Genomic DNA, 26,043 nt, shown 5'->3' with positions numbered 1-26,043 from the left:
TTTTTTTTTTATTCTGCTGAACAAATTCCTTTGGTACACTCGCCCTATAATTCTCTCGTGATGGATTTTCAACTCCCTTTTACCCCAAACCTCCTCACCTCACCTCCCTTGTTCCTCTCATTTCCTCCCTCCCACCGTCTCAGTGAGCAGGTGCACAGTGACAGAGTCACTGGGCTGTGAAATCTCAGCTCCTTGAGACACGTTTCATGCCTCTCCTCTCCTGTCCAAATACACACACACACACACACACACATATTTTGTCCTATTTTTCTTCAACTCCTTCCTTTCTCTCCCTCTCCTTTACTTGTCTTTTCTCTCCGCTTGGGAAGAGATTGAGTCAACAATGTGTGATTGTGTATTTAATCACAGGAGAAAAAGAAAAAAAAAACCCAATTACAATGGAATGAAACATCTACAAAGAGTTTCATTAAGCAACAACAGAAGTCTGTGTTTGTGGGCATGCTTGTGTGGAATTATCTGTGTGTGTGTGTGTGTGTGTGTGTGTGTGTGTGTGTGTGTGTGTGTGTGTGTGTGTGTGTGTGTGTGTGTGTGTGTGTGTGTGTGTGTGTGAGCACTCTGTGTAACTCCTCCTGCATATGTCTCTGACCACATCTACATCTTTAATGTCTTAGACTGAATAATATATGAACCCCTGGGCTGAAAGACACACACACACACACACACACACACACACACATACACACAAAACACCTATTTTACTGCTTCAAGCTGCACAATTGTCATAAAGCACAAGCTAATAGTAAGCCATAAAGAATGACGTCTTCATCTTCACAACTATCTTGTCATAACCAAGATTAGATCACCTTGTTTTGATCTGAGAGAACAAAGCACGCTTCAAAGAAGGCCAATGCCTCCAACCGCAGTGGCGTGTATACCACCAGTTTCCTGTTTACATGTTGCACACTTCCTGTTTGAGTGAACACAGAACTCACATCAAAAAAAATGTTTACTGTCTGTATCTGTGTGTATGAAGTTGACCACTTAGCATCACAGTTGCACACACCCTGTGATACACTCTTGTGTGTCTCTCTGATGCAGTCATGCATGCTTCATAGTTCTAATTTGACTTTCAAATAGAGCTGCACCCTGTCATCTTTTCCACATGCCCACACACACATTTTTTTTCCGCAGCCTCTTATGAAGATGAAGATGTGAAGCTGAGGTCAAGGTTGGTTTCTACAGCAACGGTGCATAATGTTGCTGTGACCCACCTGACCATCAGGCTTCTCCTTCTTCTCAACGTGAAGAGCCTGGAAGTAATATTAATACACTCTACTCTCCATGTTTGCAAGGTTTTTGCTCTTTTACTTCCACAGCATTCTCTTCTCTGCCCATAATGTTATCTTGTTCACTACAGAATGGTTAACAAATGAAAGGGAAAAAAACCTGAATAAATTAGTAGAGGAACATCGCAGTGAATGCAGATGCTTCCATACAGAGTACGAGGGGTCACTGAAGGGATGGAAAAGTAAATAATGATTGACACCAGATTTCAATGTACTGTAGTTAATCAGCTATGGGATATACTGACCTGACATGTAAGACAGTGCTCTATGGAATATCTTTTTTAAGAATAGTATTCAGTCCTCCAGTATAGATACTTGTGCCATATTGAAGCTGTTCTGGTAGTGGCTCAACAACACCTTACTAAGTTGTTATTTCCTTTAGTGTTGTTGCCCCTACGTCTATCTGTGACAAAGCTGCAGCAGTCACTGCAGTATCGTAGTCTAAAACAAGTGCACCAACTACAAATGTACCCCCTTGAAACACCTTCAATCCCATACAACCTATCTGAGGAAGAATGTTTTGAGGCTATGCTAAATGTCCTAGAAAAGACTAGACTGACAAAGGGTAGTTCCACCCAGCTCCACAAATCTTCCAGAGTGGACCATTCAAACATTTCTTATGGAGGCCGTGTTATCTTGTAGCATCAATTTACAGTCCTGAGCTAACCTCTGCCAGGAATGTGAGTGGAACGCTCTCCCAAGTCACTACTGCACAAAACAAGCCCAAGCGGCACCCATGTGATGGCTGTAACATGGGAGAAGTAAAGGACACACATATGCACACAGATCTGATCTACATACAGTATTTCTTTAAAAAAAAAACAAAAAAACACTCCAATCTTTATATGTGTATTATTTACAGTGTCTCAGTTAATAGTGATCACACAATATGGTTGCTTTTGGTTTGTTTTATTTCTTGTTGTTTTTTACATGCCATCAGTAAAACATTCCTACACCCTTATTTTGCTGTGATTTGAAGCAATTATCCTTCCTACCTTTATCACAGGATTGCCCAATGTGTTTTTCATAAGAGGTTATCAGTGGAAGACACTTTTGTGGTGGCCCGATAATAGCCCACAGTGAGCCACCACAACTGTTTCCTCCGCACTGAGAGGATAGGCAGAGAAAAAAAGAGAAAGAAGAGGGACAGAGCTCAGGCCCGTGCCATGCGCGTTCCCGTTTACTGCTGCGCACAGACAGCCGGTGCGGAGAGAGAAAGAGAGATAGAGAGAGAGAGGAGAGGGCTGTCATAACTAGTGACAGAAAACGGCAGCGAGCACATACAGTCTGGATAGCAGCTGATGCGACAAGGTAGGAGAAAAAACACCTCCGCATCATTTTATTTAGTGTTGACGATCCGAATTCAATGCCGATGTGATGCAGATTGAACTGCCTCTGTTTTCAACACGATTGTGGTGTCCTCCAGCCTGATCCGATGTCCTATCTCCGTGCTGTTGTTGTGTGTCCGCAGATGCTGAGCGTCGCCTTGCTGTGTGTGTACGCCGTCGCCTTCGGACACGTCTCCGCTCGCTCCGACAGCGGCAATTTTTTGGATGATAAGTGGCTCGCTGGGAGATGGGACAAATTCAGAGATGTAAGTCATATTTCTGGCTTATATTATTAACGCCGTTTCCATCCTTATTATCTCATTACCCCAACCCCCACATTTTCTCCCTATCACCCTCATTGGTTTGTGATCATGCGCTGTGATCATGCGCTCCTCGTTTTCTTTTTGTGTCCAAGAAGCGTCACGGGGCCCGTTGTGGTGTTTGTCACACGTTCATCACCCGCGCCACTGAGACAGTAAATACACTAAAGATACTGGGATGATCATTGCCAGTGAGTGGGGGTTTTCGCGATAGCAGTACCTGCTTAGCAGAGATAGCCAAGGCCTCGCTCTGCGAAACACAAATGCACATAGCTGTCCGAGAGGCACCACTGATTCGCCGGAAGGGGCCTAATTATGGGCAGGTATGAGGGAGGTGGTCCACAGGAGTCAGACCTGGATGTGCTTTTTATTTGGAGTAATAAACACCTGCCACAAGGTAGTGGCAACAAACCAGAGTGACTCGCCCTATCCGCGATCCCAAACAACAACGTGGGCCGCCGGATGGCACAGTCACGCAGGTGTGCCTTAATGCATAACATTACCCAGTTTGTTCATTCAGTGGCAGCTAATATTTACCGCGTTCATTTGTTAGCTCTTATGTCAAATACAAAGTGTATGGAGTATTTAAAACTGGAAGGACCATTTATTTTGCCATAAAATCTAACAGATGCAAATTTTACTTCACTGAATTTATAGTATTTGACTAAGGTGAAATACAATAGCAATTCATTACAGGCTAGAATGAGTTCCATTGTTTAAAATATATTTGGTTTGTTCATTTGTTACAGAAGGCAAGAGCTGTGTATTGACAGTTATCTGTGTGTTTGGAGTAATGGAAATAATAATAACAATAGACGCCAGTCCCTAGATTCATGTATATGTTTCAGAATAAAGCCCCAGATCTCCACGTAGAACCACCCCTGACCAGGTTAGGTTGCTGCAAAGAATTACTTGTGCATTCCACTCACACATAGACTCCTTATACTAATTAGACATCACCCTTTCAGTATATGTGAAGCTAGATACAATACTGTGGAAATCACTGCTTTTATTTTGGAATGAATGTCACAAATGACAGAAATTAGTAGAATTCAATGTAAAAAGTCTGTCTTAGTCTTTCGGTATACTAATGTAATGTAGGTTTTAGGTGGAGTGTTTTGTTAGAAGGATATCTTGCCTCTAACCACAGATAACAGCAAATGGCTCCACACAAGCAGCAGTGATTTGCAAATGCTTGCACTTGCGCTCACTCACACAAACAGATATGCCTACACAAAATTAAGCATGTATGCATGCACACACACACATACATTATGAGAAACAGGCTTTTTGTTCAGAAGCTTTACTGCAAAAACAACAAGGTCAACATAATGCACCAGAGAAAATACTCACACACCAGCTTTAATGAGTGGTTTGCCACCATGCTGCACACATGCATGCATGATTTTTCTCTGAATTAGAACCCTTGTTATCTTTGATGTCAGAGAGTAAGACAAAAGCAGGAGCAACATTCTCTTTAATTTCCAAAGATAAGGGCAGGTGCTGTCTTTTTTTTATACATGTTTGATATGTAATAGGCTTTTTCTATCTTTCATTTTTCATGCCTGTCACACTTACGCATGTGACCCAGCCAGCGGCTCAGGTGGACCCAGGTGACTCACTTCAGGTCCAACTGTTGAGCAGGATTTGGATTATGCAAGTAGGGAATCGGGACCGAATGCTAGAGAGTGATTGGCCATGTGCTGTGCTCTTTAGGATGATTGGAACTCTTTCAGATATATACAGCAAGACAAAGATTGTCTGTTTGTGTGTGTTGTAAATACCCCAATGACAATGAGAGGATAATTAACTTAACAGAATGAAAAAACATAGATAGATAGATAGATAGATAGATAGATAGATAGATAGATAGATAGATAGATAGATAGATAGATAGAGAGGTAGAGAGTGAAGTGTTTGGCAGAGGACTGAAGGCTCTGTGTGCATTCACAACTGTGTTTTAACCTTGAGGTTCAGACATTAGAGATAGAGGTGGTGCACAAAAGCATAATGTGCTCTGTATATATATATATATATATATATATGTGTGTGTGTGTGTGTGTGTGTGTGTGTGTGTGTGTGTGTGTGTGTGTGTGTGTCTGCCATTTCCTGTTTTCATGCTGTATCCCAGATTGCCTGTGTGTCACTGTGTATTTTGCATTCTTTCACATAGGAATTTATCAGTACTGTATACAAAGGTATTCAACTAAATGATGGAAGACAATATTTTGAAAGGCTGTTTATTAACAATGAAAACTGGGAAGTTTTTCAATTACATTTTCAGAAAACAACATAGCATTTCTCAAATTACAAGACATTAGCCAATAACCATAATCACCAAATTATTTCAGTTTTAAGGTTAGCTTGATCAGATATTCCCTTCTGATAATATAAGCACTTTGGGAACTGAATACTACTAACCATGAAACATGTAGCCTATTCATGTATGCATATATAAATAAAACAAAGTCATACCTACAATTGTCAAGAATGGATTTATGGAAGATATGTCACAGCGTGTGATGCTACAGCAACTTCCTGTATGAATTATTAATTGCTTTTGATTGGACAGAGCTACATGTTTCTATGTAGCAACATATGAACACATTACTATAGTCTTCACTAGCTAAGGCATTCCTTACATTGTAATGGTGCAACACAATTTAGTAAATCACTAGTTTTTTAAACTTAGAACTAAGGACGGACTTAAACTTCAGGATTGTTCTATAATGTGATTATTTAACATGTAGTTTGGCTATCTTAGCTTGGGATGAATCTCTTTACTTGCACTCAAAGCTGTTAGTGCTATCTTAATCCTACTTAAAACAAGCACAGTAATACTTTTTTTAATATTCTCTCAGAAATGCAGGAATACACCCAATGCACCTACTTTTTATCTCATGCACTGGTATTCTATGCCAAACTTTGCTTTACTGTAATTTAAATTTTATATCTTAGGCATGTACTTTGTACTTTTGCTTTCATGTTTCAGTAAAGCCATAAGTGGGTCTCCTGCTAAGTGCACTAGATAGGATCTTGGCCACTGATTTACTGTACGTCCTGTTAGGATGGCTGGAGTGGCCTGGAGCTCTCTTTGCTGCCCTGGTGGTGCCATCTCAAGTTTTTTTAGAACTTCTGCTCCGCTTACTGGGCCACAGCACTGCCACAGAGTAAAGAGATAAGTTGAGGTTTAACAATTAAAGGAAAAACACAATGAAGAATGTGTGATGAAGAACATGACGCTTAATTGTGCAGTACATCCTCTCCTCTCCTGTTTTCTCTCCTCTTCTGTTTTCTCTCTCTTTTTCTGTCTTTACTGTGTGTGTTACTGTGTGTGTGTGTGTGTGTGTGTGTGTGTGTGTGTGTGTGTGTGTGTGTGTGTGTGTGTGTGTGTGTGTGTGTGTGTGTCTGTCCTGTGTTGTTTGTGTTGTGGAGGGTGAATGATGTAGGGAAGGTACAGAGCTTGAGGCCTTTTCCACTTCAAAGCACCTCAGTGTGTATTTCTGTGTATTTGTGCGTGCATGCATGCGACAAGCTTGAGCAAGACAAGCAGAACCAGTACAGTGAAAACATGCACATATTTCTCCTGTTGGATGTTAGTAGAAAGGCAGCAGTGAGCCAGGAAAGGTAAGGAAACCATAAGGACCCAATTAATAGGGATGATCTGTGAAAATCTAAAGTAAAGGTGAGAAAAGCGGTTGTCAGAGGCAAAATATTATTATTTATATACTTATTTCTATAGTAGCATGAGTATGCACAGAGCCAAATACACACACTGTTGTGTTTGTGCACATGTGGAAAAAAAGACTCTTATAACTGCAAGGGAGAGAGAGAGGAATAGAGGTGGAAAGAGATGGAGAGATAAATTGAAAAGTTACTATTTTTAGCACACACTCAGGAGGCCATTAGGCCTATTGTTGAATTTCAGGTTTTCTGTCTTTTTTTGGAAATTGGGTGGCTGGTTGCATGTGCAGTGAAGTGCATTCATCCAGTTATTTGATGTTTTGTAGTGCTGACAGATTCTGGCACCACAGTCAGTGTTGTGGTGATACGTTTATTTGTTTATAGAACTGTGTATGCGTGCATGTGGACATGCATATATGTGTGCTTATGTGTATTTCCATGTGTGTGTGTGTGTGTGTGTGTGTGTGTGTGTGTGTGTGTGTGTGTGTGTGTGTGTGTGTGTGTGTGTGTGTGTGTGTGTGCCTGCGTGCTTCTGTTGATTCCATTAAGGAATCAGACCGCAAGCACTTCTGTTGTCTTGACTGGTCTAGAGGGTCTGGCCCCCATAATGCAATGTTCTCATTATTCAGTCTCAATTGTCTGCACAGCTAGAGCTATCTTTGCTAAGCTTTCAGTATGTGGGTTTTCTTTATATTAAGATGTTTAGGGACTGTGCATACATTGTAAACAAAAGAAACAGACAGAGCCAGTGGCCACTGTTGAATTTTCTCTTATTGTAACATGGACCTTTATAGAAGTGGAAGGTGAAGCAGGAGTAATAAAATGAGTAATACAGAGTCTGTAGTGAAGATGCAGAGGGTCAGAAAGGGCCAGAAATGTAGGACGAGAAGGAGAAATTAATTAGAGCTGGGAAAAAAAAGCAAGATTTGACCCTGGTCACCTTATAGAGCGCAAGGAAGTGAGACAGAGGGAGACTTCCTGACAGTTGAAGTTGTGCTTTTTGAAAAATAACTACGATCTGGTGGCAAATAGGGTCAAAGTAAAAGGGTACCGAAACGGATATTTAAATGCAGCTCCACATTGCTGACCATCGGTAAGACAAGATCTACAGAACCAGTTCAGAAGTTGAGGTATTCCTGTGTCAAGGGAATGTGCAACCTTTCCAATCAGGCAACATGTGTATTGATAGAACAATTTATTAATTGCATGGACTATAAATCACGCAGATTCAATTGCACTGATATACTAAAAGAAAAGAAACTATAGAGCATTTGCACGCACAAAAATGCATCAATGTCTTGAAATGCTGGTCAGCAACTCTGTCATTGTCATGTCCTCCACTGGTGACAATACAGGAAACATACATAACTGAAACTGCATCTCACAAACAAGTAGACAAGGCAGACAGGTCAATGATGTAAAAAGGTTTTAGTTTCTCGCAGAAGAATTTACAGCCTGTTAAAAAAAAAAAAAAAAAAGATCCATACCACAACATTTCAACCAGCACTGAACCTTGCTTGGATTACGTGTTGCTAACTCACCAAGCCATACAACTTTAGAAACACTTTACAGACTGAGAACATTTGCTCCAACATTTATACCAAAGACAATTTAAAGTACAGTAGTACAGTACACTGTAGTACTGTATCTTTATAAAACAATATATTTACACACCTATTCACTCACCAAGAACTCCTCTCAGCCACTCACCCTTTAACCTACCCAAACTCCCACACTCACTTCTTGCCCTGGAGGTATTGAAACATTTAAGTTGGTGCTGTCAACCTCAAGTACAACTGCAGCTGTCATTGTATTACCTTTAAATTGATATACAGTACAACTGTGTTTAATATTTAAAGAATCTAAATTGATTTACAAAAGTGAAACAAGGGCCTTTTGAAGAGCCTTTCCGAAAGCACATTTAGCTCCACTGTTCTTTACTTTCTTACTACATCATAATTGATACTATGGCCTCCCTGTGTCGTGACTAATTCACAATTAAAAACGCTTTCTGCTGTCTATACGAACCCGCCATCTCCATAGTAAATGTTATATGAACAAAATATATAACAATAGTACAATAACTCTGCTCTGAACATGAGAGGTTTTTGTGTCCATAGAATGTATTGAACTGTACACCAAGGGAAACTGAAGGCAGAAGACTTAAGAGCTCTCAGTCACTGCTGTTTAGGTGACAGGTCTGAATTTCACTCTTCAGTTGAATCCAAAACATGCTATTGGTGAAGAAAATGAAAATGTGTAAATGTATAATAAAGAGCTTTAATTGGGTAGATAAGACACTTGTCTCTGTTCAGTCACAGTGGGATTTATGCTGATAAGATGTTATTTTTGCTCTACTATTTCCCTCCCTTCTTATTTGTTCTGGCATATAGACTTGAATGAGTCACACACACACTATGCACGCACACACACACACACACACACACACACACACACACACACACACACACACACACACACACACACACACACACACACACACACACACACACACACACACACACACACACACACACACACACACACACACACACACACACACACACACACACACACACACAGAACAGGTTGTCATTGTGACAGAATGAGAGAGAACGCAGTGCAGTGTTGGGTTTGAATGAATGCCCAGAGAAGGAACTGAGAGAGTAAACCAGAGAATGACATCTCTGAACTCAGACTGAGTAAAAAGGCACACAGCTCACTGTTTCTTAAGATCCTTTTACATTTCCTCCTGAGCCAGCACCCCTGGGTGTGTCTTCTCCTTGTAACCTTCTATTACTGTAAAAGCAGGCAAATCACTAACCTCCATGCAATCCTTATTTAAACTGTTGAAACATCCACAGGCAACAGATTGAACCATTTGACTATATTTAGGGAGGTTTAAAAAAGAAAACAGTTCACCTTTAAATCATTATGGGAAAGTGTAAAGCACTTTGTTATGTGGATTTTGTAAATAACTATTAATATGATTATTTTTATAATGATTTTATTTGGCAATGCAGTAGTTTCAGAACAAGCTGTTTAGAACAGTATTCTCCTTAACTCCGAAGTATCACATTTTCCCAGGAAGCATCTGTATTTTTCCATAGTGGTCACAACTCAGCTTTTGAATAAAATGTGTTTCTTGTTGGACTTTATATTTACGTTCTATTCTGTAACTGCAATGTGGTGAAGCTTAAAGTCTGAGTCACTGGCTTCATTTAAAATTACACATGCACAATGTTATCCTGAATTAGTTGACTTTACTAGAAATTTGCTTGGAAACCCGTTGCCTTAAACCATCTAAGATTTAGCACAAAGTGAAACTTAACAGGTTAAGTTGTATTAACGCAGAGCGGTAAGTTGATGCAGTAGACAAATCAAGTTTACATTAGTAGTCATTACTAAAAATCATTAGTAAACATAAATCATTTTTTCTAACATGAGCATGTTAAGTTAAAGCTTTAGTGCGTAACTTTTTTATATTACAGTAATGAATGTCCGTTACATTCAAACCATTGCCAAATGAGTTGATACAAAGCTAATTAACTGTCTAATCTAATTAATCTATCTAACTATCAGCGCCACAAAACTCTCCCTGTATTTCTCAGTATCCGGCGACTTTTGCATGCAAAAAATCAAGTGAATATAATCATCTCTTCTGAAGAGTCCATCATGTTTTTTTAATCCTTCGTGTCCTCCTTGGCTACAAGCAACTGCATGGCAGAGGGGTGGGGGTGGTGCGCGATCACAGAAGGCTTGTGTCATGTGGACACGCCGACAGTTTTGTTGTCATTACTTAGAATTCCTCATGGGGGCGACAGAAACTACACACTATAGCTTTAAACATGCAAAGAAACATAACAAATTTAAAACATTAGGCTAGTTATCATTACTAAGACATACTGTGTCTAAACAGATATTGTTTTATATTCATGACAGCATATGTTTTGGGAACAATGTATTCAATTAATTTGTTCCCTATAACAGAAAGACAATAATACATCATAAACATTGCACTTGTCAATGTATGGTATTACATAGAGAGCTTCACTCAAGAGACAGCTTTATTGATTCCCTCTTTGTGTCTATGCTATTGAATATTGCCACGGCCCAGACTCCATCAGTGTGTGTGTGTGTGTGTGTGTGTGTGTGTGTGTGTGTGTGTGTGTATGTCGGGTCTTGGTCAAGGTACAACAATAAATGTAGATAAACATAAACACTAAATCAACCATACAAAACTAAAACCCTAGATAACATAAATTCACACCCCCAAAAAAAATAACAGAATTATTAAAACACACTTTAACTAGGACAGAAACCTTTGCATCGCTTCAGCGCAGAACAGTTCAAATGACCCCGCCCCTCCCATACAGAAACTTAACATCCTTAGTTATCTCTGCTTAATATGATCAATATGATCTGTGCACTGCACACTTACACAGATTATTACAAACAAATACTGTGATTTAGTAATGCATATGTTTTTTAACAAAACATAAGAGAATAAGTAGTGACCACTAAAAAGTTTAATTACAACTAAATCTGGGTTTACAGTGCAGGATGACCACTGCCCCACCCAGAGTAATCTTATAAGGGGCTGGAAGCATCATTGAGTCCAACTATCATTTTGGATTAATTGGAAATTACAAAATATGACCTTTAAACATAGTTTTTCATTGAGGTTAATGAAGACTTTAGTCAGCCAGTTTTTTGTCTGCTCTGCAATGCAATGCAAAGTGTACTGCCTGATCATAATTTTGATGGCCCCAATTTTACTTCACTGAAAGCCTCATGCCTTCCCTTAACTTTAAATAGCTAAATACATTATGGTTTTTTTTAAGCCTGTCATTGTCAGTCGTTTGCAATCCATGTCAAATTTAATTTTCATGACCTAAACAAAAAACCCTAAAAAGTTTATATTCCTTTCACATCTTTAAACAGCCTGTTTGGTTGATGTGACATTATCCTTCTACAACAAAATTCCATTAGGTGATAATAACACCATTATAAACACTACACACACACACACACACACACACACACACACACACACACACACACACACACACACACACACACACACACACATACACACACACACACACACACACCCAGGCTCATTTTTATGCATGGAGCTGCTGTCATAACATCAACATTATCTTGATTAAATAAATGCATGCTCCACGTGTTTGTACATGATGGTGTATTAGTGTGTGTTATACAAAGGTTCCACTAAAAAAAAACCTAATCAAAATGAATTCCTTATTCTCTCTCTCTCTCTGTAATGCTTTCTCCTAAAGGAAGTGGAGGTTTGTATGATAGCTTAATAGTCTTGTATTTGTTATGTATTTCTTTTACTGTAGATGTCATTTGACTAATACTTTTATGATTTTGCTTATTGGTTAACCCTGTTTCAGGAGCCTGGAACATGGACTCCATCCAAGCCCTTCGATCAAGGTGGGTGTGAAGAAGAGAGCCTTGAGTGCTTGTGCTGTGGCTTTGTGAAGACAAACAGAACTCATAACTTTTCCACAGCTAAACAAATCTTTAAATTTGGTATTTCATTAATCGAAAGTGTTAAGTTAAAATGTTTAATCTGCATATGGATGTGTATCTGAAAGTATATTTGGAGAAGGCCTACATAAAAATTAAGAAGGAATATACAAACGTATTTAGTAAAAATTTGAGTCAAATTAATGGCTACTTAAATGTTACTGTAACACCACCCATTGGCAAAATGTCATCAAATGTTGAAAATGCAGGATTGCTCAAAGGCAATCTACATTTTGTTTGCAATTGCACTACTACTCAAAAAGTATAGCAGTTCATGTCAAAGTCATAGGTCATGCTGGCAAGAATTTGGCAGCCAATTACGGGAACACAATATGGCATATCAAAACTCAAAAGAATGGCATTTACAGGCTCACCCAAAAATGTAACGTAAAGACTAAATGAAATAGAAGAAATGTATGTATGTGTAAATGTATAGATGAAAATGTATTTTGCCCCCAAAAAGTATGCATGTAATGATCCTGTGCTAATAGATTCACCTCAATCAAAAGAACCCTAGAAACAAATTGGTTCAGGAGTAGGTCGTCTCTTCTCTCCAACAAACAAATCACTTGTTCCTTGGTGCATGCCCTAACTTTCTAAACGTAGTAGTTTGGTAGTTTTTGAAATATTCTCCTAACTAACAGACTGGCAAACAATTGGGAGCAAAAACATAACCTTGGTGGAGGTAACTAAAATGACAGCACAGTGCATCATTACAGAAGCATTAGATTGACCTTCCTTAAACCATCATGTTTCTCAGTTGAGTTTTGTCTGTTCCTGTTAACTTAGACCTTCAGAAACATGTTGTGACCAATTGGCCCTGTGACTCATTGTGGAGACTGTAGACACTGTGTAACAACAAGAATCATTAGCAGTAAGGAAAGTATGGCGAACATCTCGTGTACTTTTTTGTTAGACAGATTTTGACATTCACACTACTTTTACTATTGGTGTGTGTTATTTTCAAATTATTTTCATTACATAAGCCAGTTTATGTATGTAGCTAATATCTACTGTAAAAAATAATAATAATAATAAAAAACAGGATGATTTCCTATTCTTTGATTATCTAATTTCTCATTGTATTACAGACAGTGATAAGCTCATACACACATCCAGGCACACATGAACACATTCACTTTCACTTATCACTGTATCCTCAAACACAGTCACACACATACAGTCACACACATACACCCACACACACACACCCACACACACACATACACAGACATGTCAGAGAAACAATAGAATTAGATGCTGCGTTGGAGGATGGAGGCAGGATAATCTGCCAAAGCTGCTCAGGGATTACAGTAAGGTTCTTTAGAGCAGAGGTCATTCACAAACTGTTCTGAGATCAGCGGATGGCCTTAGATCCTGTGCCATAGGTGCCATGCTGAAGGCTGCCAAGCGGTCAGAGACAGCTAGCTTGTCTTTACCAACAAAGATCACACCCTCAGCCTGAGACTCAGATCTAAAATCAGCTCTCAAAGCCACAAATGGCCTTCAGCTGTGAGATCTGATACCAGATCAGTTTGAGGATCTCAGCAAAAGCACACATTAGACTGACACTCAGTGTGGGCTGATGTAAGGTCAGTAAGTAGCCTCTATTACCAGTTCCATCTGTTTTTAGCCATAAGGATACTACTTAATGGTATTATGGCTTTCAGCTCAGCATGAGAGAGACATTGCTAGTAAGTGAAGAGACAGTGGCTAGAATTAACACACACACACACACACACACACACACACACACACACACACACACACACACAGAGAGAGATCTCTTACACCTATCTACAAAGCTAGGATCTGATAAAAATGAAAAGGAAGTACATGGTTAAACTAGAATTCACTAATCCATGATTTCAAAGAATAAAAGGAAAATGTAACCTAGGAAAATGTTCTCTTTATGATCATGGGCTCAGTCTTTTCTAGGAAGCTCTTTAAAAAACAGGCTGTGTTTTTGGCTACACACATACAACACACATATACACACTGAAAAGAGTCATATTATACCTCTTGTGTTTTTTAGGCCTTGATCCAGCCAAAGACCCCTGTCTTAAGATCAAATGCAGTCGCCACAAGGTGTGTGTGGCTGAGGATTCTAAGACTGCCACTTGTGTCAGCCAGAGGAGAGTTAGGTAAGAACAAACAGCACACACACACACACTTGCATTCAGATGTTTCCTTGCCAGAAATGAAACATGAATGACAGTGGATTAGGAGTAAATCAAATCTCTTTATTACTTCCCAACTCTTTTCTTCCCCCTCATTTTCCTTCTGCTCACTTATTAATAATAATAATAATAATAATAAAAATCATACATTTTATTTTAGGGCCTCTTCAGGACACCCAAGGTCGCCTTAAAATGCATTAAAAACAGTAATCATAAAGGTAAAAAAGGTATTTTGCATTTCAAGAATAAAGTCGAAATGTCGAGAATAAAGTCAACATGACGAGAATAAAGTTGAACTATACCATTTCGAGAATAATGTCGAAATGTCGAGATTAAAGTTGAAATGACGAGAATAAATTGAACTCCTTTATCACTTAATCACATTAGAGCGACTGTCCGCCATGCCAGCTGCCATGTAGGCAGCATCATGGATATGGGTTACATCCTTGGAGTGCCACACTTCATGATCAAACAAGTTGATCAATTGTCTTAATGTGTATTGTGATACAACATATCCTCTCTGTATTGCACCTAGGTGTAACCATCGATACCCTTGCATCTGTCTATTACAATCTTTCAATATTTCAGTTTGCAGCCTTGAATACGGCCACCCCTTCCAAGTTTGTGTGGTTTCTCCTTCTGAAGAGACGCAATTTTCAGCACAATCTCTTCAAAGTCCTAATACTTATCACCATACTGTGTTTATGCTCTAAAACAGAAAGAGTTCATGCACTTTGTAGAATACTATAGGTAAAGTTAGTAGTTTGGTTTATTCTCAAAAGTCCGACTTGATATTGAAGTATTTCAACTTTATTCTCGTCATGTTGACTTTATTCTCGACATTTCAACTTTATTCTCGACATTTCGACTTTATTCTCAACATTTTGACTTTATTCTCAAAATGCAAAATAAATAAAACATCTTCCTCATTAATTTTTTTCCCTTGATGTGGCCCTAATGCTCCGTCGTAAGAAGATGTGTGTAGGAGGGGAGATACAAAAACTTTGTGGCTGCTAAAGGGAATCGGACAGGGATTGTGGGTATTAGAGTGTGTAGGCCAGTTTGAACAGGTGAGTTTTGATGTGGGATTTGAATGTTGTTATGGGGTCAGAATGTCGAATGTGTGGAGGCAGAGAGTTTCAGAGCCTGGGAGCAGTGCAGCTGAAAGCCCTAGCACCCACGGTGCTTAGGAGTGAGGTGGGGATGGTCAGAAGACCAGCTGAGGATGAGCACAGGGAGTGGGAGTGGTGTACTCCCGGAGGAGGTCAGAGAGCTAGGTGGGGGCTAGGTCGTGAAGAGCGATGTGGTCGGATGATTTGGTGTGGACTGCGGGTAATGATCCGGGCAGCCGAGTTCTGAATGATTTGGAGCTTGCTGAGGAGTTTGGAGGGAAGGCTAAAGAGAACAGTGTTACAGTAGTCAATCCCGAATGTGACTAATGCACTGACCAAGATTTCAGTGCTGGATTGAGTCAGGGATGGGCGGAGCCTGGAAATGTTGCAGAGGTGGCAGAAAGCAGTCCTGGTGAGGTTTTTAATGTGAGGTGTAAAGGAAATGGTGTTTATCAATCCAGGGTGACACCGGACTCTTGACTTGGCTTGAGAAGGGTAAAGGGAAGCCATCATTCATGCAGCATGATAAGCAACAACACCAGAGGGGTGGCTGGTTTTCTATCTTTCCACTGGTCCACTGGTTGCCCGGCTCTCTTATGACTGTTGTGCGACATTACTGTTTAGTCCAATTTACCCAGCACTGGCACTGCCTTACAATGAACACAAAGTCCTGCCAAGTGATATGAATGGGCTTTGTGTGTGTGTGTGTGTGTGTGTGTGTGTGTGTGTGTGTGTGTGTGTGTGTGTGTGTGTGTGTGTGTGTGTGTGTGTATGTGTGTGTGTATCTGTCTGGGACACTGTAGACTGGACAGAGGACAGTAACACCATACTGACCTCATTTCCCATTCTTAGCAACAACACAATTACCACTGCCGAGTGCCAGCAAATCAGAAAATAATCACACATAAATCCTAATCCGTCTCATTTCTGAAATTAATGTAAGAGCAAGAAAATACATCATGGATACAAAATGTTTAGAAACCATTAGTTTTGTGATGGAGACAATGTCAAATAATACATCATTTGAAATATTTTCATATTATGCATACAGTCAGAGTTTTGGTGTGTGTGTGTGTGTGTGTGTGTGTGTGTGTGTGTGTGTGTGTGTGTGTGTGTGTGTGTGTGTGTGTGTGTGTGTGTGTGTGTGTGTGTGTGTGTAAAATAAGTCTTTTGAATCTCCTCTCTAGTTTTAAAGATGCCAGTTTGTACCAGAGTCCGGGGTCGAAGTGCAAACCCTGCCCTGTGGTCCACCCCTCTCCTGTTTGTGGAACTGACGGCCACTCCTACTCCACCAAGGTACCCGCACACACAGTCTCTCTCTCATAATAGAAAATATTTTTTCATTTCCTTTTGATGAGACAAATTCTGATTTTACTTCCTCTTCTGTCGCGTGCATCTGTCTATGTCTCTGTCGCTCCTGCTCAGTGTAAGTTAGACTACCAGGCATGCATCACAGGAAAGAAGATCGCTGTGAAGTGTTCTGGCATGTGTCCTTGCCCCTCTCAGCCTGAACAGAGCTCTGCAGAAAAGAAAGGTACACAGTTCTGCACACATGACTGCACACTGCAAGCTAGGATACTCTGCAGGATAAACAGTAGATTATCCTTAATTTGAAAGTCTTCCTCCTGACAAGCTACAGTAAAGAACTTCTGCCCTGATGAAGTGCCACTGAATCCCTACATGTTTTAGGGCAGCTGTGCTATAGCCAGTGTTGTATTACTCAAGACCACTTTTTGAAAGGTCTGGGTCTCGTCTCGGAATCGACCACATTTTGACTTGGTCACGGATGAAGAGGACTCTGGATTTTATTTTAAGACCAGTCAAGACCATAGCAGGGATATCACTAAATTGCCTGGTATTGTATGTGTTAACATCATTACTGTGATTGGATGTAAAACTTCCTACTTCAAATGCAACCAATGACTTGACTAGTGTGAAATGTGTTACTGTTAACCCATCCATCCATCCATCTTCGTCAGCTTATCCGGGGTCGGGTTGCGGGGGCAGCAGCTCCAGCAAGGGATCCCAAACTTCCCTTTCCACGTGCCACATGGAACCAGCTCCGACTGGGGAGGCATCCCTAGAGGCAGTTCCCAGGCCAGGTTGGAGTATTTATATCTCCCTCCTACACTACGTCCTGGGTCTTACGACCGAGGCACTCCTCCCAGCTGGGCCACATGCCATCAGGGGAAAAAAAATTAATGAGGAAGATGTTTTATTTATTTTGCATTTTGAGAATATGCCCAAACCACCTCAACTGGCTCCTTTCGATGCAAAGGAGTAGCGGCTCTACTCCGAGCTCCTCACAGATGACTGAGCTTCTCACCCTATCTCTAAGGGAGACACCAGCCACCCTCCTGAGGAAACCCATTTTGGCCGCTTGTACCCTGGATCTCGTTCTTTCGGTCATGACCCAGCCTTCATGACCATAGGTGAGGGTAGGAACGAAAATTGACCGGTAGATCGAAAGCTTTGTCTTCTGGCTCAGCTCTCTTTTCGTCACAATGGTGCGATAAATTGAATGTAATACCGCACCCGCTGCGCCGATTCTCCAACCAATCTCCCGTTCCATTGTCCCCTCACTCGCGAACAAGACCCCAAGGTACTTGAATTCCTTCACTTGGGGTAAGGACTCATTCCCTACGTGGAGAAGGCACTCCATCGGTTTCCTGCTGAGAACCATGGCCTCCGATTTAGAGGTGCTGATCCTCATCCCAGCCGCTTCACACTCGGCTGCGAACCGATCCAGTGAGTGCTGAAGGTCGTTGGCCGATGATACCATCAGGACCACATCATTTGCAAAGAGCAGCGATGAGATCCCCAGCCCACCAAACTGCAACCCCTCCCCACCCCGACTATGCCTCGATATTCTGTCCATAAATATTACAAACAGGATTGGTGACAAAGCGCAGCCCTGGCGGAGGCCAACCCTCACCTGAAACGAGTCAGCTCTCGCTTTGGTCATACAGAGATTGGATGGCCCTGAGAAGGAACCCCCTCACGCCATACTCCTGCAGCACCTACCACAGTATCTCCCGGGGGAGATATACGCCTTTTCCAGATCCTGTCTGCCACTCCTTAGGTACTGTCCCAAACTTCCACGCAATGTTGAAGAGGCGTGTCAACCAAGACAGCCCCTCCACACCCAGAGCTTTCAGCATTTCTGGACGGAGCTCATCAATCCCTGGGGCTTTGCCACTGGGGAGTTGTTTGACTACCTCAGCGACTTCCACCAGGGAAATTGAAGACAATCCCCCATCATCCTCCAGCTCTGCCTCTGACATAGAGGGCGTATTAGTTGGATTTAGGAGTTCCTCAAAGTGCTCCTTCCACCGCCCTATTACCTCCTCAGTTGAGGTCAGCAACGTCCCATCCTTACTGTACACAGCTTGGATGGTTCCCCGCTTCCCCCTCCTGAGGTGGCGAAAGGTTTTCCAGAAGCACCTTGGTGCCGACCGAAAGTTCTTCTCCATGTCTTCTCCGAACTTCTCCCACACCTGCTGCTTTGCCTCTTTCACGGCAGAGGCTGCAGCCCATCGGGCCCTTGGAGTCCATATCCCGCCGCCGCAGCTTCAGCAATGGAAACTTTGAACATCGTCCTCTCGGATTCAATGCCCCGAGCCTCCACAGGGATGCACGAAAAGCTCTGCCGGAGGTGTGAGTTGAAAGTCTGTCGGACAGGGGCCTCCTCCAGATGTTCCCAATTTACCCACACTACCCGTTTGGGCTTACCAGGTCTGTCCAGAGTCTTCCCCCACCCCCTAACCCAACTCACCACCAGATGGTGATCGGTTGACAGCTCTGCCCCTCTCTTCACCCAAGTGTCCAAAACATACGGCCTCAGATCAGATGAAACAATTATAAAATCGATCATTGACCTTTGGCCCTATGTTCGAACATGGTGTTTGTTATAGACAATCCATGACTAGCACAGAAGTCCAACAACAAACAACCACTCGGATTTAGATCAGGGAGGCCGTTCCTTCCAATCACGCCTCTCCATGTGTCTCCATCATAGCCCACATGCACGTGTAGTCCCCCGCTGGAGCCCCATGCAGTACTCCATTCAAGGTCTCCAAGAAGGCCGAATACTCCGAGCTTTTGTTTGGTGCATATGCACAAACAACAGTCAGAGTTTTACCCCCCACAACCCGCAGGCGTAGTGAGGCGACCCTCTCGTCCACCGGGGTGAACTTCAACGTAGCGGCGCTCAGCCGGGGGCTTGTGAGTATCCCCACACCCGCCCGGCGCCTCACACCCTGGGCAACTCCGGAGAAGAAAAGAGTCCAACCCCTATCCAGGAGTATGGTTCCAGAACCGAGACTGTGCGTAGAGGTAAGCCCCACCAGATCTATTTGGTAGCGCTCCTTCCCCCACAGAGAAGGGACGTTCCACGTCCCCAGAGCCGGCCTCTGTCGCCCGGGTCTGGTCCGTCGAGGCCCCTGACCTTCACTGCCACCTGTGTGGCAGCGCACCCACCCCCAGCGGTTCCTCCCACAGGTGGTGGGCCCATGGGTTGGAGAGGGAGGTGCTACGTTGCTTTTTCAGGCTGTGCCTGACCGGGCTCCGTGGCAAACCCGGCCACCAGACACTCACTGACGAGCTCTCCATCTGGGCCTGGCTCCAGACGGGGGCCCCGGGCTTCCTCCGGGCAGGGTAACTTCACCTCTTCCTCGATGACTCATAGGTGTTTATGAACCATTCTTTGTCTGGCCCCTCACCTGAAATCACTTTGCCAAGGGAGACCCTACCAGGAGCACAAAGCTCCAGACAACACAGCCCTCAGGTTCATAGGGACACACAAACCTCTCCACCACGATAAGGTGATGGTTCCCGGAGAGGGTTACTGTTAACCCCCGTTCCCCAATCCCCACCCCCCTTAACACACACTCCCAAAGTGAATGTAGGTGACAGGAGAATAAGCTCTGGCTGTCTGGGAGATGTCGTCAGTTATACCATTTTATTTATTATATTTTTTTAAAAGAGTTTATTTGCAAAACAACATCTAAAAGAAAACACACAGCAGTGTGTAAATTCTGCAATGTAACACTAACCGACACATCTGGGACCACCTACATTTTTTTATCTGCACTAAGTAAGGAAGCATAAAGAAAGGTAAGTGTAAGTGACGCTAGCGAAACTAGCTAGCTAACATTATTAATCGGCCTCTGTACCAAAACTCTCCAAAAACGTCTTCACCCCTCACCCAAAGGGATTTAGCGAATATTAGCTATAAATATTAGCTAGTTGTGTATATACTGTATGTTTATGTTGTTTGGTCTGGTCTTAGTCTTGTCTCGGTCTCAACTCCTCAAAGTCTTGGTCTTGTCTCGGTCTCGATACACTCTGGTCTCGGTAATGACTTGGTCTCGGTTTAGGTGGTCTTGACTACAACACTGGCTATAGCTGACCCTGACGTCTCATCTTGATAAGGGAGTAGGGGGACAGTAAAGCATCACTTTATCATCAGTAATCACTAGTGTTATTGTTCCTCAGTGTGCAGTGAGTCGGATCTGAAGGAGGTGGTGAGTCGCCTGAGAGACTGGTTTAGAGTGCTGCATGAGAATGGCAACCACAAGAGAGTCAAGATCCAGAAGCCAGAGAAAAACAGTAAGTCACGTGGCATTAGCAAAGTAGAAAATACAACAGTACTTCATGCAATATCACAGTCATTGTTCCACTGGCTGCATCTACCCTCTCTATAACCTTTTTCCCGGCAGAGTTTGAGGTCGGAGCATCACCTATTTGTAAGGACCCTCTGGGCTGGATGTTCTCCCGACTGGACACAAATTTCGATGTCCAGCTGGACCAATCAGAGATCCAGAGCCTCTACCTGGACAGGAACGAGCCGTGCTCTGACGCGTTCTTCAAATCCTGCGATACACACGCCGACAATGTTATAAGCAGCTCTGAGTGGTGCACATGCTTCCAGAGGTACACAGGTACGATATCTCCATGCACTCACATGCAAATACAAACACCTAAAATGCATTCACACCTGGATATGCTTGCAAACACAGATGTGATTCAGCTTCAGTCTCTGTATCTTGTGATGTAAGACATTGAAAACGAAGTTTCAATTTCATACGACAATATGGTCTCATTTTCATAGTTTTCTTACATAATAAGAAATGTCACATGAACAGACACTTATACAGGCTTTAAATAAAACCTCAAGTTAGCCAAACCTTATTAAGAGAGAGGCCAAGTGGTTTGGCTTAACTGTTGGTTTGTTTACAGCTTCTCTGATTGTCTGATCACTTGTATGCATTGCCCTTCATACATCATGTAGCGATTTTTCGATGTTTCCCGATCAAAGCAGTTATTTTGGTGAGCACATTGTTATGATAATCAAAAGAAATGATGGCCAAAACTCTAAAAACAGTTGTAATACAACATTACTTTCCTTAACTTTCTAAACTCACTTCTATAGACATATAAATAACAGACACCTTCCATTCAATCAGAATGGATGTATAATACAATGAAATGCAACACAATACAATACAATTCATTGCATTTGAATGCCACTGTATGTTTTTTTTGGTCATAAAGAAACAGTATTTACAGATAAGTCATTGGAGCTGCATTTGTAAAAGCAAAGACAGCAGTACAACAAACAGCACGACAAAAGCAAAAAGTACACAAAGGAAGCAGAGTGCACTCAAACAGAAGCATTCCCAGAAAAGCAGACTGCTGCAGTTTGTTACCAGCATCCCTTTGTGTCTCATTTTCAGATTCCCCTTGTAAAGCAGAGCTGTCCAGTGTCAACAAAAAGCAAGCAGGGAAGAAACTGCTTGGTAAGACACTTAAACACACACAAAAGCACAATTACATGCACACAAACAGTGTGTTACCCTATTTCATTGTGTGTGTCTGTGTGTTTTGGCTTGTATGTACACTGCAGGTCAGTACCTGCCATCCTGTGATGAGGAAGGTTACTACAGGTCCCACCAGTGTCACAGCAGCAGCGGCCAGTGCTGGTGTGTGGATCGCTATGGCAACGAGGTGGCCAGCTCACGCACCCATGGCCCTGCAAACTGTGGTAGGCAAAACTCTGAGGAGAATAGTGTCATGTTTCCATGTAAGAGGACAAAGAGATACAGATACGTGATTTGCAGTTAAGGCATCATGAAGGAGATAATTCATAGATGTGTGTCAACACACAATTTTCTTTTTTGTATTGCGTAAAAATTCTGTCACCATAATGTATTTGTAACATAACACTTTTATAGAAATTGATTGACAGTTTGGGAGATGGGCTTATTTGCTTGCTTGCCAAGAGTTAGATGACAAGATTGATACCACTGTCGTATCTGTCCGTTCAATTAGATTTTTTTCAAGTTAAGTATGTAGTTTATCTCAGCATAAAGACTGGAAACAGAAAGCCTGGCTCTCTGCAAAGATAACAAAATAACCTAAATCCCAACCGTTTTTTCTTTTCCCCCGCGTGTGACGTTAAAACCAACCGTAGCCTCGCGATAACACTAGCCTCGTGATAACACGCCACGTGGCGTGTATGTTTACGCTGTGATACAGCAGACGGCAGTCTCTTGTATCACACGGATAGCTCAAAATGCGTGCGGATAACACGCCACTTGGCTTTAGGAAAGTGGCGTGTATGTTTACGTGAAGTCATGAGATCACGTTGATTTGTGGTTTTATGGGGTTTATGTGCTATAATATTTTTTGGCCGGGTAACTTCTTTGAGCCTTGTCCTCACTGTGAGGTTGTCAGGCTAGGTAGCTTTATGCTAAGCTAACCTTAATAGCTCATATAGAACATGCATACATGAAAGCGGTGTCAATCTTCTTATATAACTACTAACTGTTTCCTAAAACGTCTCCTTTAATTGTAAGATTTGGTTTATTCCCCGTTTCTACTGTAGGCGTGATATTGGAGTCTTCTGGAGACCTCGGCAGCGGAGACTCGCTGTTCACTGCTGACGATGAAGATTCCTTTGTGCTCAACGACCAAGCTGGGATGGACGATGAGGACGACGAAGATGAGGATGATGACGATTTCAACGACGAATATCTGTCGTAATTTCAAAAAAGAACAAAAAAAAAGAGAAAACTGTTTGTTTGGTCAAACTGCACGTTTCTAGGTGACACCCCAGGCAGATACTTAATCGTACTAACAGCCTATGGACTACTCTCTGTGTATTGTTTGTTCATAAGTTTTAAAAAACACACAAAAAAATATATATTTCTGGCAAATGTTTATGATTTCTCTTCCTCTTTAAGTATAACATATGTGTGGTTAATGGCACTTGTTCACTTTTGTGTCAGCCAACCAGAGAACATGACAAGGACTAATCGACAACCAATCCCGTGCTTTGGATTTGGTCACGTGTGCAAAGACCTCTCCCTTCATTGGACAGTCCATGTCTTCTAGTGTGTCCTGTCCTTATGCAGCACTCTGATGCCTGAGTGTGTTGATGCCTAAGGCGCAACGTTAAAGAGATTTATCCCCTCTTCATTCCTTCATCCTCTTCCTTCCCTCCACACCCCGAATCCCTCACCCTTTTACTCCTTATCAAATGTTCCTGTGTATAGGTGGGATGTTGATGATGTAGATAAGAGAATATTGCACTCTTTAGGTTTCTTTTGATCTTGATTTGTAACTGTGACTGTAACTGTGTGAAAAAACAAGATAAGAGTTAGACATGCTTCATTAGGAGAATTAAGGCAAAAAACAACAGTGCGAGTTGGATAACAATCAGAACCGACATGCTTGCTGTTTTCACAGAGACACAAATCAAGTCAAATCATCTCAAAGGCTCAGCAACAGGGAAAGACAAATTACTGCTTGGCTGGTGGTGTTAGGGGGAAAATATTATTATCTATTTTTCTAATCCATTGTCGGACGAATACAGAAGATGAAACAGATTTGTCGTAGCATGTCTAATACTGTGTGATGTTGTTTCAGTCTGTAGAACCAGAGGCTCAAACCTTTGTGGAACTCAAAACATAATGTTGCTTGAGGGGGGAACAATTCCCTCAAGCGTGTACAGATGAAACTGCACTTGCATAGTTAAAAATTGTTTAAGCCACAAGTCTGTCTGATAATAAAAAACAAAAAAGGTTTACTGACCTTTAATATATGTCAGTGAGCTCAAAGAAAACCTCATCACAGCTCAGAAGTGGAGTTGATGTTTTAACTGTTCAGATATAAGTCATAACATGATTTGAGCACACAGTACAACAACAACAGAATAACTCTCTTCTTGCACAGTAATAAAACCACAGAACCATGCAGACCTGTTGAAAATGTCTGGCAGGTGTGCCTTTTACCGGTGAGGACAGACGGTGTTGATAGTGTGAGAAGCATGCATTACTGTACTGACTTTAGCTTGTCATTACACTGCATAAGAGTGGCATTACTGTCAAAGCTTGGATACTATTTGGGTTTTGGTATGGCTTGTGTTTTGGGTCTCTCTTACGATGGTGTTACATAGGCCATATTTCAGATCTTTGATTTGTTACATAGGATAGCTAGAATGTAGAGAAGCACAGATATACTTAGCAGTTAAGGCATACAAACACTTATATTCTGCTGGATTTGAAAATGTTTTATATATTAATACACTGGCTAGAGGAAGCTTTAGTTTAGAAAGCTTTATTAGAAAAAAGATGATCATCTTACAGTGTTTTGCTTTTTTGATTTTTACCTGATCTGCTCTAACTACTTATAGTGAATATCTGTCAGGGTTGAAAACTGAAACTGATCCTAGATTTGTGTAGTATTGACAAGTCCTGTGACTGTTTATGCAGACCTGAGATTATCTGAGCTCTTGTGTTAATCCTAATTTTCAATTATTAATCTGCGTTTCAGGCTTCATTTTAAATCAAACATCTGTTGAAATTCCATGTTAAGACCTGAAAAGTGCCATTGAACCGTCCAATAGTGTTTTTTGTTTTATTTTTTTGCTCCCTTCATTTCTTTTAACTTGGAAGTCCAATTCACTTGAAGAACTGGAAAATATGTCAGTCTTAAAGTGTGCTATTTCATGAGTGTGATGACATGCAAATCATTTTGATGACCTCAGACACTGTAGCCAATCTCAACCAATCACACACTGTCATCACAGCTTTGATAGTGTTTAAAGGTAAGGATACAGATGCATTTTTTTTTACAGTGTATGTATGATTTGCTGAAATAAAAGCTATATTGACCAATGTTTGCCTGACTGCGTAGTATTGCGTGCTGGAGGACGGACATAGATACATGCAGCTTGTGTTTTCGAAAGTTTCTGTTCCATGTTTATTATTTCGGTTTTTCATTTACGCGCTTATATTTAGGAAAAGACAGACAAGCTGCTGGGTTTCTGTGCTATAAAAGTTGAGGAGGATATTTAATTTTATTTAGTATGTGGGAACTGAGAAGTACCACAAGTACATCACCCTCCCACACCCTTTTAGGGCATACAGCTGTTGTTTAGAGCTGTAATGAGTTCTTAAGATGAAATGACACAACACCTGCCATAAGTGCTGACAGTCAGGCGTGACAAACTCTGCTTGTTTGTAGGCAATAGGTCTGTGTGCAGGGACATT

General features: G+C 41.6%; 1 protein-coding gene across 2 annotated transcripts; it reads left to right on the top strand.

Moving 5' to 3' along the window:
• Nucleotides 1–2,499: 2,499 nt before the first annotated feature.
• On the top strand, nt 2,500–25,668 carry spock3 (SPARC (osteonectin), cwcv and kazal like domains proteoglycan 3). 2 transcript variants are annotated; one of them, XM_078260691.1, is made up of 11 exons: nt 2,500–2,618; nt 2,779–2,901; nt 12,060–12,099; nt 14,231–14,339; nt 16,654–16,783; nt 16,913–17,021; nt 20,984–21,097; nt 21,208–21,429; nt 22,225–22,287; nt 22,395–22,532; nt 23,376–25,668. In XM_078260691.1, exons 2-11 carry the CDS (start codon nt 2,779–2,781, stop codon nt 23,531–23,533), a joined length of 1,206 nt encoding a protein of 401 aa, XP_078116817.1. In that variant the 5' UTR covers nt 2,500–2,618; the 3' UTR covers nt 23,534–25,668. The 2 variants fall into 2 exon arrangements, with proteins under 2 accessions (XP_078116817.1, XP_078116827.1); XM_078260701.1 differs by having other exon boundaries at nt 2,502–2,618; nt 16,675–16,783.
• Nucleotides 25,669–26,043: the final 375 nt, after the last annotated feature.

This window comes from Sander vitreus, chromosome 2, assembly GCF_031162955.1.
Source record: "Sander vitreus isolate 19-12246 chromosome 2, sanVit1, whole genome shotgun sequence".
In the NCBI taxonomy this organism is placed as follows: Eukaryota; Metazoa; Chordata; class Actinopteri; order Perciformes; family Percidae; genus Sander; species Sander vitreus.
This window is presented reverse-complemented; position numbering and strand designations above follow the sequence as displayed.